The sequence below is a fragment of the Punica granatum genome, chromosome 4 (genome assembly GCF_007655135.1).
Source record: "Punica granatum isolate Tunisia-2019 chromosome 4, ASM765513v2, whole genome shotgun sequence".
NCBI lineage: Eukaryota > Viridiplantae > Streptophyta > Magnoliopsida > Myrtales > Lythraceae > Punica > Punica granatum.
Genome location: NC_045130.1, coordinates 38,669,433 through 38,690,592, shown reverse-complemented (window position 1 = coordinate 38,690,592; position 21,160 = coordinate 38,669,433). Strand labels below are relative to the sequence as shown.

Below are 21,160 nucleotides of genomic sequence, written 5' to 3'. Positions count from 1 at the left end.
TCAGTGCCAGCAGAACATAAAATCATTCATTTTGTTTGTTGGGAGGATTCCGGCAATTATGGATATGGCCGTTATATGATATTCCACCTGGGAACTAGGTAAATGCACATCACGGGTCCAGAGTGATGTGGGCCCCCACTATATTGTGGGCAAGCCACATCCAAGCACGGCGTAGGTAAGCCGGGACCATGGCCCAATCACCTGACTACGGCATTTCGAAACAAAAAGGAGAATATGTTCAAACAGATGTTAATTCAACAGAACTGCCATCTCTAATCTTTCTTGCAAAGCTATATATAATCGATAACAGATCGCTGTCTGAAACCCGGGGGCCTCGCGAGCAGAAGCAAAAAGAACCAAGGGATGATCACCAGTCTGTTTGTTGGTTAATGAGACACTGGAACTTTCTTAATTAGTCTAACTGCTCTGTATCATACACTGCGTTTATGGTTTAACAAAATTGAATGGCTTACGTAAACAAAGTTGCTGGACAAATTCGTCATCATAGTTATTCTGCATTCTATGTAGCTTTATCTCATAGAGCTTCGGCCACAGCTTTCCTGTCACTGCATGAAAAATTGGGGGCAAAAGGAGAAAAAAAAAAAGAATTATAGATCAGCAACAATTTTAATGTATCATTTTTAAGACGAGGCCAAGAAAAGTTTCGGGACTTACCAAACAGGCGCTTGTTTTCACCATCCCAAGCTATGCCATTTAGAACATCAATGCCCTACAGGTCAGGATGCACAAGAGGTAAGTGAATAAAGGCAAAACGAAAAGGTGAGGATTGCGTCTTTCAGCATCTTCACTCTCCGAAGAATATATAATCGAGAACAAGGAAATTTAATGCAAAAACTTACATGATATCCAGTAGCTATTAATCCTTCCCTGCAAGACAGAAACATAACGATCTGATTAGCTCATATGAAAGGAAAATACGAATTTATTCCAAGGGGATGGAGTTAAAACCTTAAATTGGGGAGGAGAATCCATCCAAGCACCTTCCCTTCTGTATATGATATTCTTGCAATGCAGTCACTCTGCGAAAACACAGAAACTCAGACGGGAGTCGTTCCAAGATATGAGAGCCTATTATGTTCTTCAAAGATTACAGTTCATGGGTCGAACTCTAAAATAGCGATTCTCTGGATTAAGTTATTGTGGTGTATTTAATAGGTTCATGGAAAACTAGATTGACGAAAGCTACAAACTTAGCATGGTGAACTGTATGAAGTCAGCCAATGGACATCCATGACGTGACTTCTTGGTCCAGGTTATGTAATTAAGGAAATCAGAGGCATGAACAAGTACCTGCCAGATATTCGCCCAAACTTCACCATTTACATACTCTAGTTCATTAAGGCTGTGTACTTCATGACCATTATGTGTGACAATCCTCTTGCTCATGACTGCAGCAAACATTTTAACTATTTAGAAACCAAGGAACCGTTCTTTAGTGGGAGAAGCTGAAGAGCATTGGTGTTGGGCATGAGTTATCATCAAGAACTGATATCAATTTCACTAAAAAGATATAGTTAGGCAAACCTTTTAGTGTTTGTACATCTAGCTGATACAATGTCGAAGTCCCATCACTTCCGATTAAGGATTTTCCATCAGTTGCCAGGCCCCAACCATCTTGCATTTGATGAGTGAATTCCTCAAACTGCAGCAAAAACGAATTCAAATTAATCACTTACAGATGAGTGGCCTCCACCAAAACTTAGCGAAGGTGCATCTACGCCAGAGCTGATGGAACACGAGCAAAATGGATTCAATGAACAGGATGTAGGGCAAAGAATTATCAATCAGAACATCAGATTCTTCACACGTAAAAAAATGTCCGATATTTTGTTCAAATGCAAGGTGGTGCAACACCGACTAGTATGGTTCCTGCTTTGAAAGCTACCACCAGAGTCACATTTAAGCATGGTATAAAATTACTTTCTTAACCATTGGCCAGTTCAAAACTTCTTTTGCCTTCACTTAGGTTAATGGTCTAAACGATGTAGCCAGCTACATTACAATGAGATCTCTCAAATGCCATATATTGTTTTAGAATCAATTGCTTAAACAAATGGAACAAAAGCAAATGTTTGAAAGAGCAATGGCAAAGAACAGCAAAGTGTCACTCTTAAGTTCTCTCAAATGTAGCTAATGTTATCACTCACAATGCACATATCATGGTTACCAGAGTCATAGCCTATCTCTCATAGGGTTCCAGCAATCCATCAGTGAACTTCAGTATTATGCTTCAATGTGATCAGACATATTGCAAGTTTGCATTTTGAAGTGTGATTTCAGACAGAATATGCATATAGATTATGCCATGACACAAGCATATGGAAGGTATAGAATCCAAATTTCCATGTCACGCAATCATATAATAATTCTATTACTCTATTTTTTTTTGTCCAACACCTGATGACAACAAAGTGCTTGTTCCAAACGAAAATTATGTGGGAAAATGTGAAGCACAAACTTTGCTTAGATTATAACGGTCATATATGAAACCAGTTTTCTTCAACCAAGTTACTTGGAACAGCCTACAAAAAGAATAAAAGAATAGAATTAGAACTCTTATCAGGTTTTCTGTATTGATAGTTGCATATCAAACAGAGAAAGCTCAAAAGAGAATACACAAAATGATGTCCAAGAAGGAGACCGGGTGCAATCAAATTTAAGAGTGAGAGAGTGAGAATGCCTAATGGAGTCTTTCAAGAGTTTACTGAACCACTCTTCCACTCCCCCCTCCCCCCCCTCTTTTTGGTGTAAAATAGCCTAACGAAGATTGCAGATATCAAAAATTGCAACGAGTTTCCTTAGTATATGAACCATCCAGATCATCTAATTTCTACTTTAGCGGACTGGTTTTCCCGCATACCTATCTCCAAGAAGAGTCAAACCCTCCCCAAAGTAAGACCAGTCCATCTTGTGAATTGCCTCAACCTGCAAAATAGGTGAACCGCCACAACGAAAAACTTGAAAACATCATCAGGTAGACAATTTAACAAGCAGATCGAGCAAGTTAATACAATAACTGGCTACTACTCCAGCGTTGGCTCTCAATTCTAGTCGCTTTATTTTGAAAGAGGCTCACTGAAAACACCATTTAACAAGAAAAAATGTAAAACTCTACCTTTCCAGTCTGTAGAGCGACTTTCCGAACTGATGACTGCAAAGTTTAACAAAAGGTCAAGAGATGTATGTATTAATGTATAAGCAACCGAAGTGTGACCGCAAGGAATCACAGTCATTCTTACCTCCCCACTAAGGCCAGTAGACTCGAACAAAGTGTCATTTCCTGCATAAAGAAGCCCCTGATATCAAGTATCAAGACAACAAGCCTCAGTCGGTTAACAAGAACAAAGATAATGCAGAAACAAGCAACCATCTTTAAACTTAAACAACTTCGATTATGGAATCAATCTGCAATCCCCAATTTGGACAGGACGAAATGATATGCTATAGATGATATTATTCCACACAATTCAACTGAATACTCAGAATGATCAAATGCAAGAGCTAACAATCACGGAATGAAGCGATGAAATTTCACGCTCAATGATCGAGGACGGCTCGAGTGTAGATTCTGCTTACCTGAGTAAAAGCTTGGGGATCGTGAGGAAACTCGTTGACGACTTCGATGGCGTACAGGACGGGTGATGAATGATCGACCGTCAATTTGCTCGACCAGCTCCAGAAGATGCTCAAAAGGCCGAAGAAGCAGAGGACCGGAAGTGCCGGAGCGAGAAATGCGAGCTTCCCGCAGCTGAGATTTGGACGCCTAGAGGGAGCCATGGACGTGTTGGTGGCGGTGGTTTGGGGATGGATGACGGATCGCTTGTTGAGCTTCTTCTTACTTGCCATGAGCTTCTTCTTACTTGCCATGGCAATTCGGAGATCTCATCGCCGGCCGATTAATAGAGTAGGAGCGGTGGTTGGCGGGCGGCGAGCTCGCCGGAGGGAGATAAGCTGGCCTTTGGTCACCCCAGCCCCAGAGGAATTGACTTTCACTCTGCCGATGTAGCTGTGATCTTACTGGAGGGACGAAGATCAAAAAATAAAAATTACATTCTGGACACTAATTTTGTTTCCGTTGTAATATTGACCGCATAATTAGTCAACAATCAAAATTTACATCTTAAAATCAATAAGACAGTTATCCTATAGGACAGTAAATTTTTTATTTTTCTATATTTGGCAAGACAAATGTCTTCGGTCAATAAGAAAACATTTTCCTAAAAATAATTGAAGAAAATGGAAAATGTATTCATTTCAAGAACAGAAGGAAATTCATTAGCAATTCGAAAATAAACAAATAAATAAAAAAATTAATATTTATTATAAATTATAGATATTAACAGAGAGCGTGAGATTATGCTTTTGTGTCATGTGTCAATTCTATTATCGTATTATTATATGTTTTATCACACTGGAAAAGGAATTAATTTAACATAATTCATTTCTTAAAAATTCATTTTCCTTGTGAACGTACATTCAATGAAATAAACGAACTTTTCAGAGGATACGAGTCCAAATAACGAAAATTATATTCTTGACCCTAAATTTAGTGCCCCATTAATTTTCACCATATAGTCAATCAACAATCAAATTTTACATTCCAAAATTAGTCAAACTGGACAGTGCACATCACGCATCCATACTACGGAGCTTTCATATTTTGATACAATAAAGCATAGCTATCGCTATTTTACAACTTATTTCCATCCAAAATCCGCGAATTTAAATAAACTCATCGTATTTTGGGCTCGTAAAATATTATGCAACCGAAAAAATATTATTATATTATGTATATTTAACCGTGAAGTCCTCCTTCTTATCTTTGGGGATAGGGTCGAGTTTCAGCCGAATACCGTAAACTAAAGCCTGTATAGGCGATGTGTAGCTTATACACGATCTCTAGGGGCAAAGTGGTTCCAAATCTGAAATTACAAGGTCCAAATTGGCCAAATAAAAACTCGGGGGTCTTAAGTGGTTCAGAAGCAAAGATCCAGGACGCAGGGTGGGACCCCCTCTCTTCATATTGGGACCCACATGCACCGTCGTCAGATTCGTCACGTGCGGCAGCGAGCAACACAATAGGGAAACGGCAAGAAGGCTTCAAGGCGGCACGTGCCAGAAAAGGGCGGGAGCAGGGCCTGGCCCGTTAGGGGAGAAGACGAGCTGGAGGAGCAAGAAGAAGACGAAGAAGATTCCAGACTTCGCGAGTTGGACAGAACCTTCTGGACTCCTCACTGTCTCCGACCAACTTCTATGGTGTTTGGTCTCTCCGATGATCCCTCCCTTCACTCCTCTCTCATACGACGCCGTCCCGTCGAACAATCCAGACACCCGTGCCCCGACCTATATAAAAGACTCTGCCATTGCCGCGCTCTTTGTATCAGAAGCAGTGACAAAATCCAAAGCTCTCGCGATCAATCGTTCTCTCCCGTGAAGAAGAGCTTACCGCATTGTCGGAGATATGACCGCGGAAGTGCAGATGGCGGATGCGGAGACCTTCGCTTTCCAGGCTGAGATCAATCAGCTGCTGAGCTTGATCATCAACACCTTCTACAGCAACAAGGAGATCTTCCTTCGCGAGCTCATCAGCAACGCCTCCGATGTATGTTCTACCATCCTTCCTCGCGAGTTCTCTGCGTAAATAGTGAACAGCGAGATATGTTTTCTAGGATGTTTTGCAATTGGGGACAAGTTTTGTGGGAACTAGAGTGATTGACTTCTCTGGGATTTATTGGCAGGCTCTGGACAAGATCCGATTCGAGAGCCTCACGGACAAGAGCAAGCTCGATGCACAGCCTGAGCTCTTCATTCGGCTCGTGCCCGACAAGGCCAACAAGACACTCTCCATCATCGACAGCGGCATCGGCATGACTAAAGCAGGTACCTTTCATTGAATTCGCGCCAATTTCCACTCCTTGTCCTGTTTCTTTCAGTCGATTTAGGCGATAGCTGATAGTGGGACTGGGCGTGCCTGTCCGATAGATCTTGTGAACAACTTGGGTACGATTGCGCGGTCGGGAACGAAGGAGTTCATGGAAGCACTGCAGGCGGGAGCTGATGTTAGCATGATCGGACAGTTTGGTGTCGGGTTCTACTCGGCGTATCTCGTTGCTGAGAAAGTCATTGTGACAACGAAGCACAATGATGACGAGCAGTACATCTGGGAATCTCAGGCGGGAGGTTCTTTTACTGTCACAAGAGATGTCAATGGAGAGCAACTAGGCAGGGGAACCAAAATCACCCTCTTCCTCAAGGAAGATCAGGTATGGAGGAAATTCTACCGTGACTGCGACCGTTGTTTCGCTAATTCATGCCTAAACGTGCTTTAGATATGCCCCAAAAATGAAGAATTGAGAATGTGGTTTCGGTGTTGGCTTCCTTGTTGATCTCATGGAATTTGTGTCTTACCTGATGCAGTTGGAATACTTGGAAGAGAGGAGGATTAAGGACCTTGTGAAGAAGCATTCTGAGTTCATTAGCTATCCCATTTACCTCTGGACCGAGAAAACAACCGAGAAAGAGATCAGTGACGACGAGGACGATGAGCCCAAGAAAGAAGAGGAAGGAAATGTGGAGGAAGTCGATGAGGAGGAGGAGGAGAAGAAAGGCAAGAAGAAGAAGATTAAGGAAATTTCCCATGAGTGGCAGCTCATCAACAAGCAGAAACCAATCTGGCTGCGTAAACCCGAGGAGATCACCAAGGAGGAGTATGCTTCCTTCTACAAGAGCTTGACAAATGATTGGGAAGACCACCTTGCTGTGAAGCACTTCTCTGTCGAAGGGCAGCTCGAGTTTAAGGCCATCCTGTTTGTCCCGAGGAGGGCGCCATTTGATCTCTTCGACACACGCAAGAAGCTCAACAACATCAAGCTCTATGTGAGGAGGGTCTTCATCATGGACAACTGCGAAGAGCTTATCCCGGAGTATCTTGGATTTGTGAAGGGAGTCGTGGACTCGGATGACTTGCCTCTCAACATCTCCCGGGAAATGCTGCAGCAGAATAAGATCCTGAAGGTCATCAGGAAGAACTTGGTGAAGAAATGTATCGAAATGTTCAATGAGATTGCAGAGAACAAGGAGGACTACAACAAGTTCTACGAGGCATTCTCAAAGAATCTGAAGCTGGGCATTCACGAAGATAGCCAGAACAGGGCAAAACTGGCAGATTTGCTCCGGTACCACTCAACTAAAAGTGGGGACGAGTTGACAAGCTTGAAGGACTACGTGACACGAATGAAGGAGGGGCAGAAGGAGATATACTACATCACTGGGGAGAGCAAGAAGGCGGTGGAGAATTCTCCGTTCCTGGAGAGGCTGAAGAAGAAAGGCTATGAGGTACTCTTCATGGTCGATGCAATAGATGAATATGCCATCGGACAGTTGAAAGAATATGATGGTAAGAAGCTTGTCTCAGCAACAAAGGAAGGCCTAAAGCTGGATGATGAATCCGAGGAAGAGAAGAAGAGAAGGGAGGAGAAGAAGTCATCATTCGAGAGCCTGTGCAAGACGATCAAGGACATCCTCGGAGACAAGGTGGAAAAAGTAGTTGTCTCTGACCGGATTGTGGATTCCCCCTGCTGTCTGGTGACGGGAGAATACGGGTGGACAGCAAACATGGAGAGAATCATGAAGGCGCAGGCGCTGAGGGACAACAGCATGAGCTCATACATGTCGAGCAAGAAGACTATGGAGATCAACCCCGACAATGGCATAATGGAGGAGCTGAGGAAGAGGGCCGAGGCAGACAAGAATGATAAGTCCGTGAAGGACCTTGTGCTGCTGCTTTTCGAGACTGCCCTTCTGACCTCCGGGTTCAGCCTCGATGATCCCAACACATTCGCTGCGAGGATCCACAGGATGCTGAAGCTGGGCCTGAACATCGATGAGGATGAAGCCGCTGGGGATGATGCCGACATGCCTGCCCTGGAGGACGACGGAGCTGAGGAGAGCAAGATGGAGGAAGTTGACTGAATGTCTCTCTCTTATTCGAGTGTAGAAAAACTGCTACTGGCCACATTTTATTTTTAGTTGTCGTATGTTTTGGTCGAGTCTTGGTGGGAAGTTGTTGATATTAGTCTTAAGCTGTAATTTCGAATGGTTGGTCTAAAAGTGCTTTCCCATGGCGTGTATTCATATATAGTTGTTCATGGTGTCTCAGAAAATTGCGATGTTCCAATTGCTGGTTCAGACAGTTATGATCCAATTGTTCAAACTCAGAGCCGATGTTATCCGGGACATTATCTTATATAAATCCCTTTGACACTGAGAATTGAATCAACACGAATTTGCTCGACGTGCCTCTTCATGGCTACAAGTAAAAAAGACAACCCACGTTCCAGAGATTGTTTTGGAGTGCATGACGCATTCATGTAACTACATGATATTGTTTTGGAGCACATGATGTAATCATGCAAGCATTTGATTAAGAAAGAACAGTATGTAGCAAAGATGGACTCCGATTTATTCTAATAACTTCCGGCCAGGAAATTATGGGACTAAGGCTGCATGTTTATTTATATCTACTATGATCCAACGGCAATCCAGGAGCTGTGAATACATACCACTGGATGTCTCTAAGGGAGGTCGGAGGGTGACCAGGACCGACGACTGCCATCGCCACCACAACCAAAGCCAGGGCTTCCACCTGAACCCTGCAAAATACAAAGCCACGAGTTTAGATGATCTGCAAAAGGGTCAGTAATTTTGGCAGATACATATGCAAGATAAGAGAGACGTGTAAAATCAATTTTTTCAAGGAGGCAAATGGTTTGTAACCCTGAATCAGCAATGTCTCAAAATCGCGTGAGTCGCATAATAAACGTCACTCTCTTGAAATCACCATACAATGAACCTAATTGATGAGATAGCATCAAATGTACCTGAAAAGTAGGCTGGAAGTCCGCAGGAAATCCTCCTTTGTACCCTCCCAAAACACCTCTGCGATAACCATCGCGATCCCCAGACCTCGTACCGTCTCCCTCAAAACGTCGTGGACAGTCAAACCCACATAAGGATGGAAAAATAAATAAAAAAATCGGACCTAGACTAGAGTGACAGAACACTCATCAACTGTAATGATCAGGGTGAGTTATAATACAGTGGACGATCGGCAGGGGATCCATCCATTGGTTGAGTAAAGAGGCTAGGCGGTCTCTTCATGGTAGCCGGCACAATATCGGATGGAAGATTGAGGTGAGTCCTCAGAAATTCGGCACCATCATTCGTAATGTACCAATAGTAGTGCATCCATGCGAACGTCTCCAGAACATACGCTCTGGATTTAAAACTCTGCATAAGCTTAACGACCTGCAGGTTTGGGACATCTATATTCGGGTGGATCGCCAGACTGCAGCTCTTCTTGGCATAGCAAACACCCTCTGGTGGCCAGAAACGATTCTCCGAGTCAGATGCATGCATTCATCAGTTCACGGTATTGTCTGCAAAGGATATGCAAAAATTTCAAGTGTACGCAAGGCAAAAAGAAAAAAGGAAGCGAAACGAGCCCGTATCAACCAAGGCTTTACCGCACGTGCGACTAATTGCTGCTAGTGCTGGTCATCGCATCGCATATTTTCACTTCGGAAATTCAGAACCAACAGGACCTCTTCCATTCTCAGGTGCTTTCTACTATTTAGCAGAACATAATATATCGACCAATCCACCATTACTCATTGGTCCCAACTAGCAGCTTGTTTGCAAATGATACCGCAGTTCATGGTCTGATCTCTTTGGTCAGTTTTATCGGGAAACAAAAGCGAACGTGCTAGATAGGACATGGAAATTGTCAAATGTGAAGGTACTGTATTTAGAGAACAACCTTGAAAGAGGTACTTGGAGATCGCTCTCCGGTTTCTCTCCGGAATGATCTGAAAACACAGAAATGCAACAACCATCACCGATCAGGCCTTAGTATAACGAAAGTTAACAACAGTTTTGCACGTATGATCGAGAAAGAGGCGGAGAGAGAGGCCCACCATGGCTTCCGCAGCCAACAGGAGTTGCTTCTTCTTCCTCAGCAGCTGCAGAGAGAAGCGAACCCTAGCTGATCAACAATCTGGAGAAGGAAGGAAGGTTGGTTTATATCCTTCACTCAATGGACTGAATATTTGAATAGGAAAGTCTCCATTAATGCCGCGGGAAGCTCATATAGTATATTCGCCTTCACAATAATGCACATATCACTGAAATATAACAGCTATGACCTTTTGAAGATTATTATTAAACGTTCCCCCTTTAAAAAGTAAATATATTTTTCCCCTTTAAATTATCACAATTGATTATGGATGTTATTTAATCTTTTGTCTATATTATGGATATATTTATTTGAAGGTTCGTCTGAATTTTTTCAGTTCTGCGTAATTGATCATTTAAGAAAAATTTGATAGATAATTAATGTATTAGTCGACTTTTCTCTTTGGTTAAGTGTAATTATAAACCTTTTCACCTTTCAATAGTCTCATCACTTATCCAAGTATATATATATATATACATATATATATATATATTAATGGAGATGCGTATGCCTATGAGGAATCCGCTTATAAGTATGCAACATTGTCGAGTTCCAATTCAGACGTACATGATAATTTAGGATCATGAGCTCTAGTGAAGCACGTTAAGTTGGTAAACGAGGCAAATTCGAATTTTCAACTCCGTCCTCTAAAATTTGAATAGGATAAATCCTTTAATGTATGTTTGATTTTAGAATTAAGTAGAGTTGAATTTTAATTTTAATTGGATTGTAATAATTGTATTGTTGAATTATGAGAAAAAGTGTGAAAAAGTAATGAATAGTTAAGATAAAGTAATTTTTGTATTATTGAATTGTGAAAAAAGTAATTGATAGTTGAGAGAATCTAGTATTAAAAACTGAATTGAATGATTAAAAAAATTGAAAAAAAAAATGTAAAAATAATAATTATATTGTTAACTTTTGTTGTTCAATGAATAGAGTTAAAATTACAATTAAAATTTTAAAAATTTGATAGCAAATCTGAATGGGATTAAATTCTGAATCTCTCGTAAATAATAATATGTCATGAAAAAAAAAAGTTTCAATGAAAATGCAAATTGTAAGAGAATAGACAGTTAAGCGGGCTACTGACTAGACAACAATATTTTGAAATATAATTTGATTGTCAAGCCGTTAGAATCACCAGAGATTTTTCTCCTTTATAGGAACAAACGGTGGGAAAATTCAAAAGACTCTTCCCTTAGCAACAAATGACTAAGATCAACGAGCATCAATACATGGAGCGACGAAAACATCTTGTTCTTCATGTTTACAAGAGGTCGATAACACCAGACTGAACGATATTCTAACCCGTAATTGCGCGTGCACATTCTCGTGAACAGAAATAAAACTATTACATGAGCATAATTATTGCTACAGCTACTCGAATAGCAGAAACTTGCTAGGCTAGAGAGAGTCAAAACTTTTCTTATGATGAAGAAGAGAACTGTACATAAAACAGAGAGAAGACCTCAACTCCAGTATTTCCAATTGTAGCCTCCAACTTCAAACTAAACTATACACAGCCACCTTATTAATCGACCTCGATCTTTTTTCTTGCTTTTTTTCCTTCCTTCTCCTGGGATATGTATACATACACATATAAAAGACAATATAACACTTATTCACGAACTGTGCACTCTGCAGCCAAAGGCCCGACAACGTACCCCAAACGCTGCTTACAATCTACAGAGCCTTGACATCGTGACCACATATTGAAAACTCATGGTTCACGGACAAAATTGAAGTAGCAAATAACAGCTGCTGGCACGTAGAATTGGATACGCCTTCTTCTGCCACGTATTCCCAGATTCACACGACGTTCTTGCATTGGAAGTCTTGAAAAGCCCTGCTTTCCTTCCCCTGGTTGTTTATCTCAAAGTCCGTCTCGTAGGTCGAAAGCAACTTCCTCTGAAAAGGTTTAGTAAATCATAAGAGCGCAGTTGATATACACACAAGAAGTAGCAGAGACACAATGTCGTCAAAGATATCAGCACTAGGGAGTAGATTCTAGTCGTGTGAAACAAAGTGAATGTACGATGCACTGGGAACTACTCACTTGGGTAGAGATACTTTTACCATTTAAGCAATACCAAAAGGTGAGACCACAACTCACAAAGAAAGCTAAAAAGGCACCGACAAACACAATTTTGCATTGGCTATAGCTGATTGCGGTCTCATTATGACAATCCTTTTACCAACAATACATTTACTATATTCTTTTACAATATGCAAGATTCTCAAGAAGGGAAGCAGAGGAGAAGGGAAGCAGAGGAGGAGGGGAAGCTTACATGATCCTCAAAGTCTGGGCTTGTAAGATTGATGGATAAATTTCTCATCAACAATAGAACCTGTTAATAGGTAAATAAGTCATGTATTGGTAAAATCCTTTAACTATTTCATGTATAGGTAAAATCCTTTAACTGAGGGTCACATGCTAATGCTATACTACATATTTCAGAGGAACATACCGTTTCGACATCGATTGGATCCATCCTTTTCAGTTTCTGCAGGTGACCAGTGACATCTGGGTCAAAGACACTGCCAATGAAATCATATACCTGAGCAAAATCAGGTAGAACTGCAGCAAAACAAAGGCTACATTGTAAGTTAATTGCATGCTGAATTATGGCGAGAACGTAGATCAAGTCATGCATGTAGAAGCAATATCTTTTGGTTATATTCATGTCGAAGCAATAGCAGGCAAAGGCATCATGAATGTGATTATCTAGGCAAGTAGTATGTAGAACCACTTGTTCATACGAGCAATGAGCACCTTAGTGCCAATTGCTTCACAAAATATATTCACCATTGAACAGGGGAAAAAGAATACATGATTATCTTAAGGACTGCCAAGACTCCATATGTAGGGTTAAGCTTATAGCTAGTAGATATCAAAAGGATAAAGAAATTGAATTCTTACCCCTCAGCGTATGATTGTTACGGGGTTGCTCAGTTGGCTCACAAACCGGCCGCGTTCTTTGGGTGCTCTCTGAACTGCTAGTGCTGTTATTAACCACATTTGCACCTACAAAGCACAAACAACTCGGTTAATTGTGATACGTTGTGCTGATTTAGCCCGAGTAGTGTTTTAACTATGAGCAAAATCGATTGAGCCTATTTAACCTCATTAGGAAGAATATAGTATAGATTCACTTCACCTTTCGTTGTAGGCGGTAAGTTGATTGTTGGCATTGAGTTGTTTTCCAAAGAAGCTAATTTAGGACTATTAGGAGTCCTAAGAATCGAAGAGGAATCAGGCCGTAGGACATAACCAGATTCGAGCATGCCAGATGAAGGAGGAAATGATCCCGATGCTTGCACATGCACTTGAGCTACAAAATAGACGTATCCAAGAGTGAGTGACCACCATCTGATACCAGGAAAAAATTCTCTATATCAATGCAACTTGCTCTCACCATTCTTCGAGGCTTTCTGAGGATATGGATGGGCCGCCTTCCTTTTAGGTCGTGGAGGAGGTAAATGTTCATTTGTGCCATTCTTTTGCACCTTTAGAAAGTATTTCTGAGCATGACTCCGTATCTGCACTTACATTGATTCCATCCAGAGATCAGTCACTGTCCTCTAAACAGTCATGCAATGTTCGAACTTGCTCAGACGGTAATAAACTGAAGTTGCAGCATGGCCCATTGCCTCGAGTAAGATACTGTAATTGGGCCATTCACTAAAGTTCTTCTAAACCAATGGATATGAACTGAAATCCAAAGTGCAATGCATTTGCTCTACTCACATATGGTTAATGAGAAATCCTAAAATAAAAGGCACAATGTGGAAATTTTTCCGCCCTACAAGATTCTGAAAGTAGCATCCAACTGCAAAATACATAAAATATGTTCAATTAATTAGTTGACAGTATAACATGACTACTGAGGTACCTGTATGACTGTCTTCGACCCGACAAATGCTTCAATCTTTTTCCAGTCACGATCAAAGCTGAAGAAGATTAAAAAGCACGTCTTAACATTGACCTATCTCAGACAGCAAAATCACATCCTGTGCGAGAATCAGATGAGTCTTAATATTAATAAACTCTTTTGCAAGGAAAAATTTTTGACCGTGTATCCTTTCAATGTCAGACCAGACTCTGAACCTGAACTACCCTGCGCAGCAAGTAGTGACTTCATGAGAAATAAATCTACACTAAAAACTCCATAAAATCCACCAGATATGTCACATGAGCCCTCATCGACCAGTGATGTATTCATGTTTGAAACAAAGTCCACGGCTCCTCTTCGTCTTGTTATGACAGCCTTAACCGACCAGTTTAGGTTATGCCATTTCTACTGTCATGGTATGAGAAGACCTACACGGCATTTCTTCTTGCACATGTTACAACGTCATTCATTCGACAAAGAAGCAGACCGAACCCTAAAATCGGCGAGCTTGTTGCCACAACTTACAAGCATGTGAACTGAATTTACTGGAAATGGCATAAAGTTCGACTAAATAAAAGGACCGAAAAGTAGAAAATTTTAGCAAAAGTACGCCATACTCGAGCAGAAAATTAGGCACATTCAACGCCAATTTCCGATTTCTCCACGGTACAGCTAAAAAACAATCGATGCTGCTCAGCTCATAAAACCCTATACTAAAAGCACAGGGGCATGCCATTAACTCACAGCTGAAGGGCTTCGAGGAACTTGTCGTGCTCGGGCTCGGTCCAGCTTTCCCTCGATTTGGTGATGGTGTAGGGTTTCCGGACTTTCTTCGCCGGATCCTCGGCCGGGGGGGCGGTGGTGGACGCCGCCACGAAAGGCCCGAGGCCGGGGAGCGCCATTCCGTTCGGATCCAGGAAGAACCCCTCTCCCGGGTTCGGGTTCTTGGACACCATATGGATGAAGACCAGACCAAACCAAACCAAACCAAACCAGAGGCGGTGTCTCGTCTCTATGTGGACTCGCGTCTGTATCAGTGAGAGCTCAGAGCTCTGAAATTGAAATTGAAATGAAATGTACGAGAAAATGCGGCTCTCGTGAGCTAGAGCGAGCGCCGCATTTATATAGGGACCTGAGGGTCGGCATCTGGTACGACCGGCTGCCTGTGGCCCTGTCGACCAATAAGAACGCGCCACGCAACAAGGGGCTTTTGTGCGCAGAGGGACGCGTGCCCGCTAAACGAGCGTGCGTATTAGTTTATAGTTAAAATCTCGTCCTCCTTTTTTTTTTTTTGGTGATTAATTAGGTTTGTACGAAATATTGATTAATCTTCTTTGAGCGACTTCTAGGCTTGTTTATGAATTGACCATTGAATAAAATTGAGTGCATTCATGACATAAACATTAAAGTTTTTAACTTTACCGAGGACCGATTCACTTTTCCATCTATAACGAATCGCAATGCAAAGGAAATGATCCCACTCGCTGAGCAGGGGAATGGATTTTAATAACTTTTTGTTGAGCAGTAGATGCAAAAGGACATTTGAGGCAGTTCATCTTTAATCCGCAACTTGCCACATTACCTCGTTAATGTTTATTTCATTGTACTCTCTCTCTATATATATATATATATATGTATGTAAGGATGATCCGGAAGAAAATGAAAATGTGTTGGAGTTTTTTTTATAGCCCTAGAAAATTGTACATTGAAACAAAATTTAAGAATACATATATATACATTAATAATATTAAGTTCAATATTACAACTTCAAAATGATGTCGTAACAACAACAACTTAGCCCAAAAATAATTAATGCTACGTTTGGTTTATAAGTAATATTTTAAAATTATATTTTGATTTTGAAAAAAAATTGTATAAATGGTTATATATGGGATGCCCTTTAACTTTGTATGAATTATTTTGTTTTGTTGTAAAAAAAACGCGATATAAATGGAATCCACATTTTGACTTTTTATGAATTATTTTATTTTATTGTTGATAGAATTAAGTTAAAGTGTGATTTTAAAATCACACTAACAAATCAAACAAAGCATAATAATCTCTGCTGCAAGAAAGACACTGATTTCGAACTTCCCGTGCTTAACCGAATAGACGAATATCTCTAAATAATCCAAAACCTATTTTTTAAACTGATTCAAAAGTCAAGATTGACTCAACGTAAATAGATCTCTATGAGAACTATTTGGACGGTAAAAATCAATGGAGATCTAACTCCGTGTATTTTGTACAACTGACTCTGAATAAGATATTTATGCGTACAATTCTCAACAGAGTTTCAGAAGTGTCGTAGAGGATCGAGGAGGAGGAGCGGAGAGGGCGGTAACTAACGAGGACCAACCGTGGAGTTGGTACGAGCTGGACCGGGGAAGGGAAATGGGATAAGATCTCTCCCTGGAGGGAAGGAGAAGACGTGGCGGTCACATGCGGCCTCTGTACGAAAATCCGCTGGACATCAGATCAGTGGCTAACAGCAAACCCCACACGATGATGCTCTCTAATTAGTCCTTACTCCCCCCATAGATATTTCTGTGGACCCCATCCCCTCTCCTCTTTGTTTTCTTTCTTTATTTATTTATTCATTTTTCCGTTTCCACTTTTCAATTTTCATTCTTGAATTTGATAAATTTTAATGACACTCTATGTAATTTATTAAATAATCAACGACACTTTATTTTTTTAAAAAAATTAACTATATATCACTCCTTTTTCCCCTAACATGGCATCAAGAGTATTAGTTTTTGCCACGTGAATGCCCTATCACCAAGTTCAACAGATCGATCGTCTTTATCCAATTTACTAGAACCCGAATCTAACCCGATTTTGGTAATTGAGAAATTGGAAGGAGAAAGTATTATATAAATAATTGGGTTAGTTTGGTTTTGGACTTGGTGACAGGGCATCCATGTGGCTAATTTTTAAAGAATGACCGTCGCTGGTCAATTATCAAACTATAAGAAGTATGATCGAAATTTATATTTTTTACTTTTTACAAGCATTTTTTTCTCATTCTTTTTGTGTGGTTTTACTTTTTTTTCTTAATTTTCAAGCTAGAATTCTAGTGTGGTTCCATTGCTGTGGCCGTACTTGAACCGTTTTTTTAACAGTCTTGCCATCATAAAAGTCGAGCATAGAAGGTTGAAAGTCGGCTCCTCTTTAATCCCGCTTTGAAATTACTGAAATGATGCTGCGGATATTTGAGAATTTCACCTCACAATTAGTTTAATTAACTTGAAAAAACTGTAATGTCCACTTAAGAACACTGACTCAATATTATTTGAAAGGATATCATCCATGATGATAACCAATTGTAGTCTCTTTTCATTCTAACAATCACGTTTAATCTATTATAGATGTAAAAATTATATATACATATATATCTATATTACAAATTAACAGGAAAGTCATGGTGTAACTTTCCATTTCCAAAATTATCTTTAATTAAATTCTTTCAACAATTAATAGTCACCACATGTAAGGGTTATTTTGTAATTTTAACTCCTAATGTCCAACTCACGTTATCTTTTTCTCCTATATAATTTCTCTTTCTTCTCTCTTTCCCTCGACGCCCATTCCACTTCCACTCTATTTCTCTTATTTCTATTTTAATTTTATTTTACATAAAAGTATTCCTATTCGAAAATTAAATTGCCTGAGATAAATAAAAAATTTATACATAACGCGTAAGCGGATCCAATTTTATTATTTAAGTAAAATTAATATTGATTAAATAATATATATATCTTCGAAATATAATTCAAAGTCATACCCAATATTGGTGATATATTTATGGATCAAAATATTTTATGAGTTCAACTTTATTATTTAAGTTTGATTCCGCAAGTAACACGGAACACACACTTATATTTATGTGTGTGTGTGAATTATGGACTTTTCATTAATTTCTGCCTTTTTCGCTTCCAAAAGTAAAGTGTCAGCATAATTTCATGGCACTTGTCATATTCCTATCAGCGATTATATGAAAGTCGCCAGAGGAAAACCTTATTCTATCATATGCGGCACATTCGAAGTCACAATTGTCCATAGTTATAAATATTTTATTGCGTAGGTATTAACTCATACTTGTGAAAATACCACGTGCACAATATGATTTTGTATGATCCATGAGAATGACAATGTCATGTTCATTAAATAATGCGCATGAGAAGTGTTTGAATATGAGATGTATTTACCATTTTTTTCACATGCTTGGAAAATTTCCTTCAGTCTAACGAGACTTTTTTTTGCCCTTTTCAAGTAGACAGTTGCATGAGACTCTTTAGAAAATATAATAATATGGGCTTTGGCCCCCCTAATTTACCCAAAATAAAATTGATAGCAATAGTAAGGAGTCCAACCAATTGCAGCCAAGTACATGATGAGATAGGCAAAGCAAAACGGTATTCATGTATATCTATTATCACAATAATATTGCCCAGAATTAGTATTTGAAATAGTACAACAATAATATGAACTTCACGAGCTCTTTCCCGAGTTAAAATTTTAAGGTGAAGTGACTTAGTCCACGTAATTATGTCTATCTATTATCTCATTTTTTTAATTGTTTACCACATATTGGAAAAATCACGATAAAAAGTGAGATTAAATCGACACGTGTATAGATCAAACTGAACACGTCCATCTTATAATACGATGAGCCTATGGTCCGGTTAAATATCTTGTTATTCTCGGGGGGAAAAGTCAAAGTTGTCTTGCCAAATTTTTTTTTTTAAAAAAAAGAGATTACTTCAAGTGGTTTAGGCGCTTATTTTCCTTAAATAACAGGATTTTGAGTTCGAGTTTTATAAATGTAAAAAATTCACACCGAAAAAAATTTACCTTTTAGTGAGATAACTTGATTCGAACTGAATTAGTTAGGGTTTATTGAACTTTCGAATATAATGGTGCACAATAAAAAAAAGGTGGTAGTAATAGTGGCGAGATTACTGTCCCCGCTATATAATGTTTGAACTTTTGTATTCAACGGGAGCAAATCAGTCAATTGAACAATCGGCGCAAGCATTGGTTCGTCTAGCACCACCAAAGGTCTTGTATAATTCACATAAACCAATGTTCCCTTTCTCAAAACCACAGAGCACACTTCTAAAAAATATTTACCACAAATGCATAGAAGTGATTAGAACCTAAGACCTTGAGATTACCATACCACAAGGAAGCAAACTTGAACCAGTATACTGCCACCATTTGTAGTTGGTCCATGTAATAAATGTACTCAGAAAATTTGTGATGCCTATTAAATAAAAACGATGGAAAAGATAAATGTATATTCAATAGTACACCCAAACAATATATGTGTTCAATATACACGAATAGTAGAGATTTCAGGATTTGACGGAGATATTTCCAGTGGGCCCAAGACAAATTTCGCACCATTCAAAAGCCCATTTATCATCCTCCCCTGACTGTTTCATCCAATCCAAGGGGCTGCGACTACCATATCAACCACGGGAAAAGAAAACCGAAAGGAAAATGGATCCTTGTTTGCTCGATAAATAAATCTATGTTAATGTCATTACGTACTCTATCTGTCCTCTTAACAAAATTCGAACATTCATCTAATGGAAAAGCCGATTGTCGAACATTAACTGAGTCCGAGGATCTAATGGGGTTATTCTTAACCATGCCCCAACTAGGCGAAGGGATAATGCAAGGAAAAGAAATAATAGATAATAACAAATAATGTTGTGAGATATATATGCGTTTTCGGCCCGACGAGCGAAATCGATTGATATTTCAAATAAGCCCATTTTAGGCCATGAGCCTACCCAATATATAACTAAGCAAGCCCAAATTCATGAATGGGCTCGATCTCAGATCAGCCCATTCATCAGCTCTACTTCCCGATTTGTTCCTTCAGACACCGCCAGTACTTTTACTGAACTAAGAGGTCGGAGAATATACCGTAATTGTGCACTGAATCAAGACCTGAAACCGAGATCGATCGAGCCCAGTTGATCAGGGTCTAGCTGATTGCCGGGCGGCAGAAAATAACGAGACTTTCGGTTTTGTTAGCGAAACAGACAACAGGAGTTAAAACAGTTCTCTATCATAGAAAATCGATCTTTGATTATATTACATTCTTTTCCGATGAGACTCCATAGTATTCTTAAATTATTTAGCTGTCAGTCTTCACTCACTGTGTCGGTCACTGAAGTGATTATATTACACTTTCGCATCCATATTGAATTTTGACTCGGTCAACGTCCTCTTACATCAGACTTGGTGGCGGGAATAAGATGACGTGGGATATTCCTCTAGTGACGTGGCCACTCTCCCTGGCACATGATGGCTACGCGCTAATCACACGACTCGTCGTGAGTCAACAGGTCAACACCACACATGACCCCACTGGACCTTCGAGGGACGCATGGGGACTAGTCCGTGGTGGGACCCACACCACGGTAGAGAGAGAGAGATAGGCCGCATGTGCGTAGGGATCATACACACCGGGCGTAGGGATCTTCCACTTGTGTCTTCCTTCCGCGTAGCTGCGGAAAAGGCCGAGGACCCGAGGCTTTGCTTTTTGTACCCTTTCCTTCTAGGAACGGTCGAGGGAGCACGCACTGATTGCTGCCATCACATCACATAAAAGAAAAATCAAACACGGACGGGTACATTCGCTCATGCCTCTTTCATCCCGTCACCACGCACCACTGATCGAGACTAATTCATGATTGAGTCGAGCATCTCTTTGTATGTTCTTGAATAGGTTTTCACTTTGTTTTAAAAGTAAAACGTTGAACTTTAGGCCGTCCAAATGCGAAAAAACAATTTGTATAAATGCATAAAGTTTTCGAATTAATTTTTGTACAGGCGCCAAAAACATTTCATATTAAAAGAATGAAGTTTCATTCAAAAGAAATTGTTTGTATTAAAATGGAATTTTTTCCTTTTTTGCACAACTGTTCTTTCATTTAGGACATAATTTTTTCTTGCATGAAACAAAAATATTCGTACAAAAAGAACAACATTTATGCAAACTCTTCGCATTAGTACAAGGAAGGTTGCTCTTCTTGGTGCGAAAAAGTGTTGGCACTTTTGGCCGCTGAAGATTCATGGACGGGATGCTAGAAATTCCGGTGTTCGGTTCCTGCTCCGGTGGCGTACGTACGAAGGAAGTTTCGACATGGGACCATTTTATTTGACTTTGGGGTTGACTGGATCTCCTCAATTATTTAAAGCTCAAACCCCC

General features: G+C 40.0%; 4 protein-coding genes across 4 annotated transcripts; 1 reads left to right on the top strand and 3 right to left on the bottom strand.

Moving 5' to 3' along the window:
• Nucleotides 1-249: 249 nt before the first annotated feature.
• Nucleotides 250-4,070, bottom strand: LOC116203450 (glutaminyl-peptide cyclotransferase). Its single transcript, XM_031535182.1, has 11 exons — nt 3,598-4,070; nt 3,261-3,317; nt 3,137-3,172; nt 2,882-2,946; nt 2,480-2,543; nt 1,546-1,663; nt 1,312-1,409; nt 970-1,040; nt 861-888; nt 676-730; nt 250-566 (listed from the first exon to the last, which is right to left on the bottom strand). Exons 1-11 carry the CDS (start codon nt 3,886-3,888, stop codon nt 445-447), a joined length of 1,005 nt encoding a protein of 334 aa, XP_031391042.1. The 5' UTR covers nt 3,889-4,070; the 3' UTR covers nt 250-444.
• Nucleotides 4,071-5,181: 1,111 nt separating this feature from the next.
• LOC116205081 (heat shock protein 83-like) lies at nt 5,182-8,158 on the top strand. The gene is made up of 4 exons (XM_031537540.1): nt 5,182-5,623; nt 5,760-5,901; nt 6,004-6,284; nt 6,439-8,158. The coding sequence occupies exons 1-4, from the start codon at nt 5,483-5,485 to the stop codon at nt 7,990-7,992; spliced, it is 2,118 nt and encodes a 705-aa protein (XP_031393400.1). The 5' UTR covers nt 5,182-5,482; the 3' UTR covers nt 7,993-8,158.
• A 132-nt stretch (nt 8,159-8,290) lies between these two features.
• On the bottom strand, nt 8,291-9,991 carry LOC116205082 (40S ribosomal protein S10-1-like). The gene is made up of 4 exons (XM_031537541.1): nt 9,839-9,991; nt 9,120-9,398; nt 8,901-9,028; nt 8,291-8,672 (listed from the first exon to the last, which is right to left on the bottom strand). The coding sequence occupies exons 1-4, from the start codon at nt 9,912-9,914 to the stop codon at nt 8,595-8,597; spliced, it is 561 nt and encodes a 186-aa protein (XP_031393401.1). The 5' UTR covers nt 9,915-9,991; the 3' UTR covers nt 8,291-8,594.
• A 1,441-nt stretch (nt 9,992-11,432) lies between these two features.
• LOC116205426 (protein REVEILLE 6) lies at nt 11,433-15,163 on the bottom strand. The gene is made up of 8 exons (XM_031538035.1): nt 14,674-15,163; nt 13,930-13,987; nt 13,453-13,576; nt 13,195-13,368; nt 12,957-13,061; nt 12,505-12,614; nt 12,325-12,384; nt 11,433-11,944 (listed from the first exon to the last, which is right to left on the bottom strand). Exons 1-8 carry the CDS (start codon nt 14,883-14,885, stop codon nt 11,846-11,848), a joined length of 942 nt encoding a protein of 313 aa, XP_031393895.1. The 5' UTR covers nt 14,886-15,163; the 3' UTR covers nt 11,433-11,845.
• Between the last annotated feature and the right edge of the window lie 5,997 nt (nt 15,164-21,160).

Excerpts from the sequence above, each read along its gene's own strand:
- LOC116203450 (XM_031535182.1), bottom strand. The coding sequence starts at position 3,888 with ATGGCAAGTAAGAAGAAGCTCATGGCAAGTAAGAAGAAGCTCAACAAG. Across the intron at positions 889-969 it reads ATTCTCCTCCCCAATTTAAG|GGAAGGATTAATAGCTACTG; the intron begins GTTTTAACTCCA and ends TCTGTCTTGCAG. Across the intron at positions 731-860 it reads TAATAGCTACTGGATATCAT|GGCATTGATGTTCTAAATGG; the intron begins GTAAGTTTTTGC and ends CCTGACCTGTAG.
- LOC116205081 (XM_031537540.1), top strand. The coding sequence starts at position 5,483 with ATGACCGCGGAAGTGCAGATGGCGGATGCGGAGACCTTCGCTTTCCAG. Across the intron at positions 5,902-6,003 it reads CATCGGCATGACTAAAGCAG|ATCTTGTGAACAACTTGGGT; the intron begins GTACCTTTCATT and ends CCTGTCCGATAG. Across the intron at positions 6,285-6,438 it reads TCTTCCTCAAGGAAGATCAG|TTGGAATACTTGGAAGAGAG; the intron begins GTATGGAGGAAA and ends TACCTGATGCAG.
- LOC116205082 (XM_031537541.1), bottom strand. The coding sequence starts at position 9,914 with ATGGTTGTTGCATTTCTGTGTTTTCAGATCATTCCGGAGAGAAACCGG. Across the intron at positions 9,399-9,838 it reads CTCCAAGTACCTCTTTCAAG|AGGGTGTTTGCTATGCCAAG; the intron begins GTTGTTCTCTAA and ends TCTGGCCACCAG. Across the intron at positions 8,673-8,900 it reads ACTTCCAGCCTACTTTTCAG|GGTTCAGGTGGAAGCCCTGG; the intron begins GTACATTTGATG and ends TGTATTTTGCAG.
- LOC116205426 (XM_031538035.1), bottom strand. The coding sequence starts at position 14,885 with ATGGTGTCCAAGAACCCGAACCCGGGAGAGGGGTTCTTCCTGGATCCG. Across the intron at positions 13,369-13,452 it reads TCAGAAAGCCTCGAAGAATG|CTCAAGTGCATGTGCAAGCA; the intron begins GTGAGAGCAAGT and ends TCTATTTTGTAG. Across the intron at positions 12,615-12,956 it reads TAACAATCATACGCTGAGGG|TTCTACCTGATTTTGCTCAG; the intron begins GTAAGAATTCAA and ends GTTTTGCTGCAG.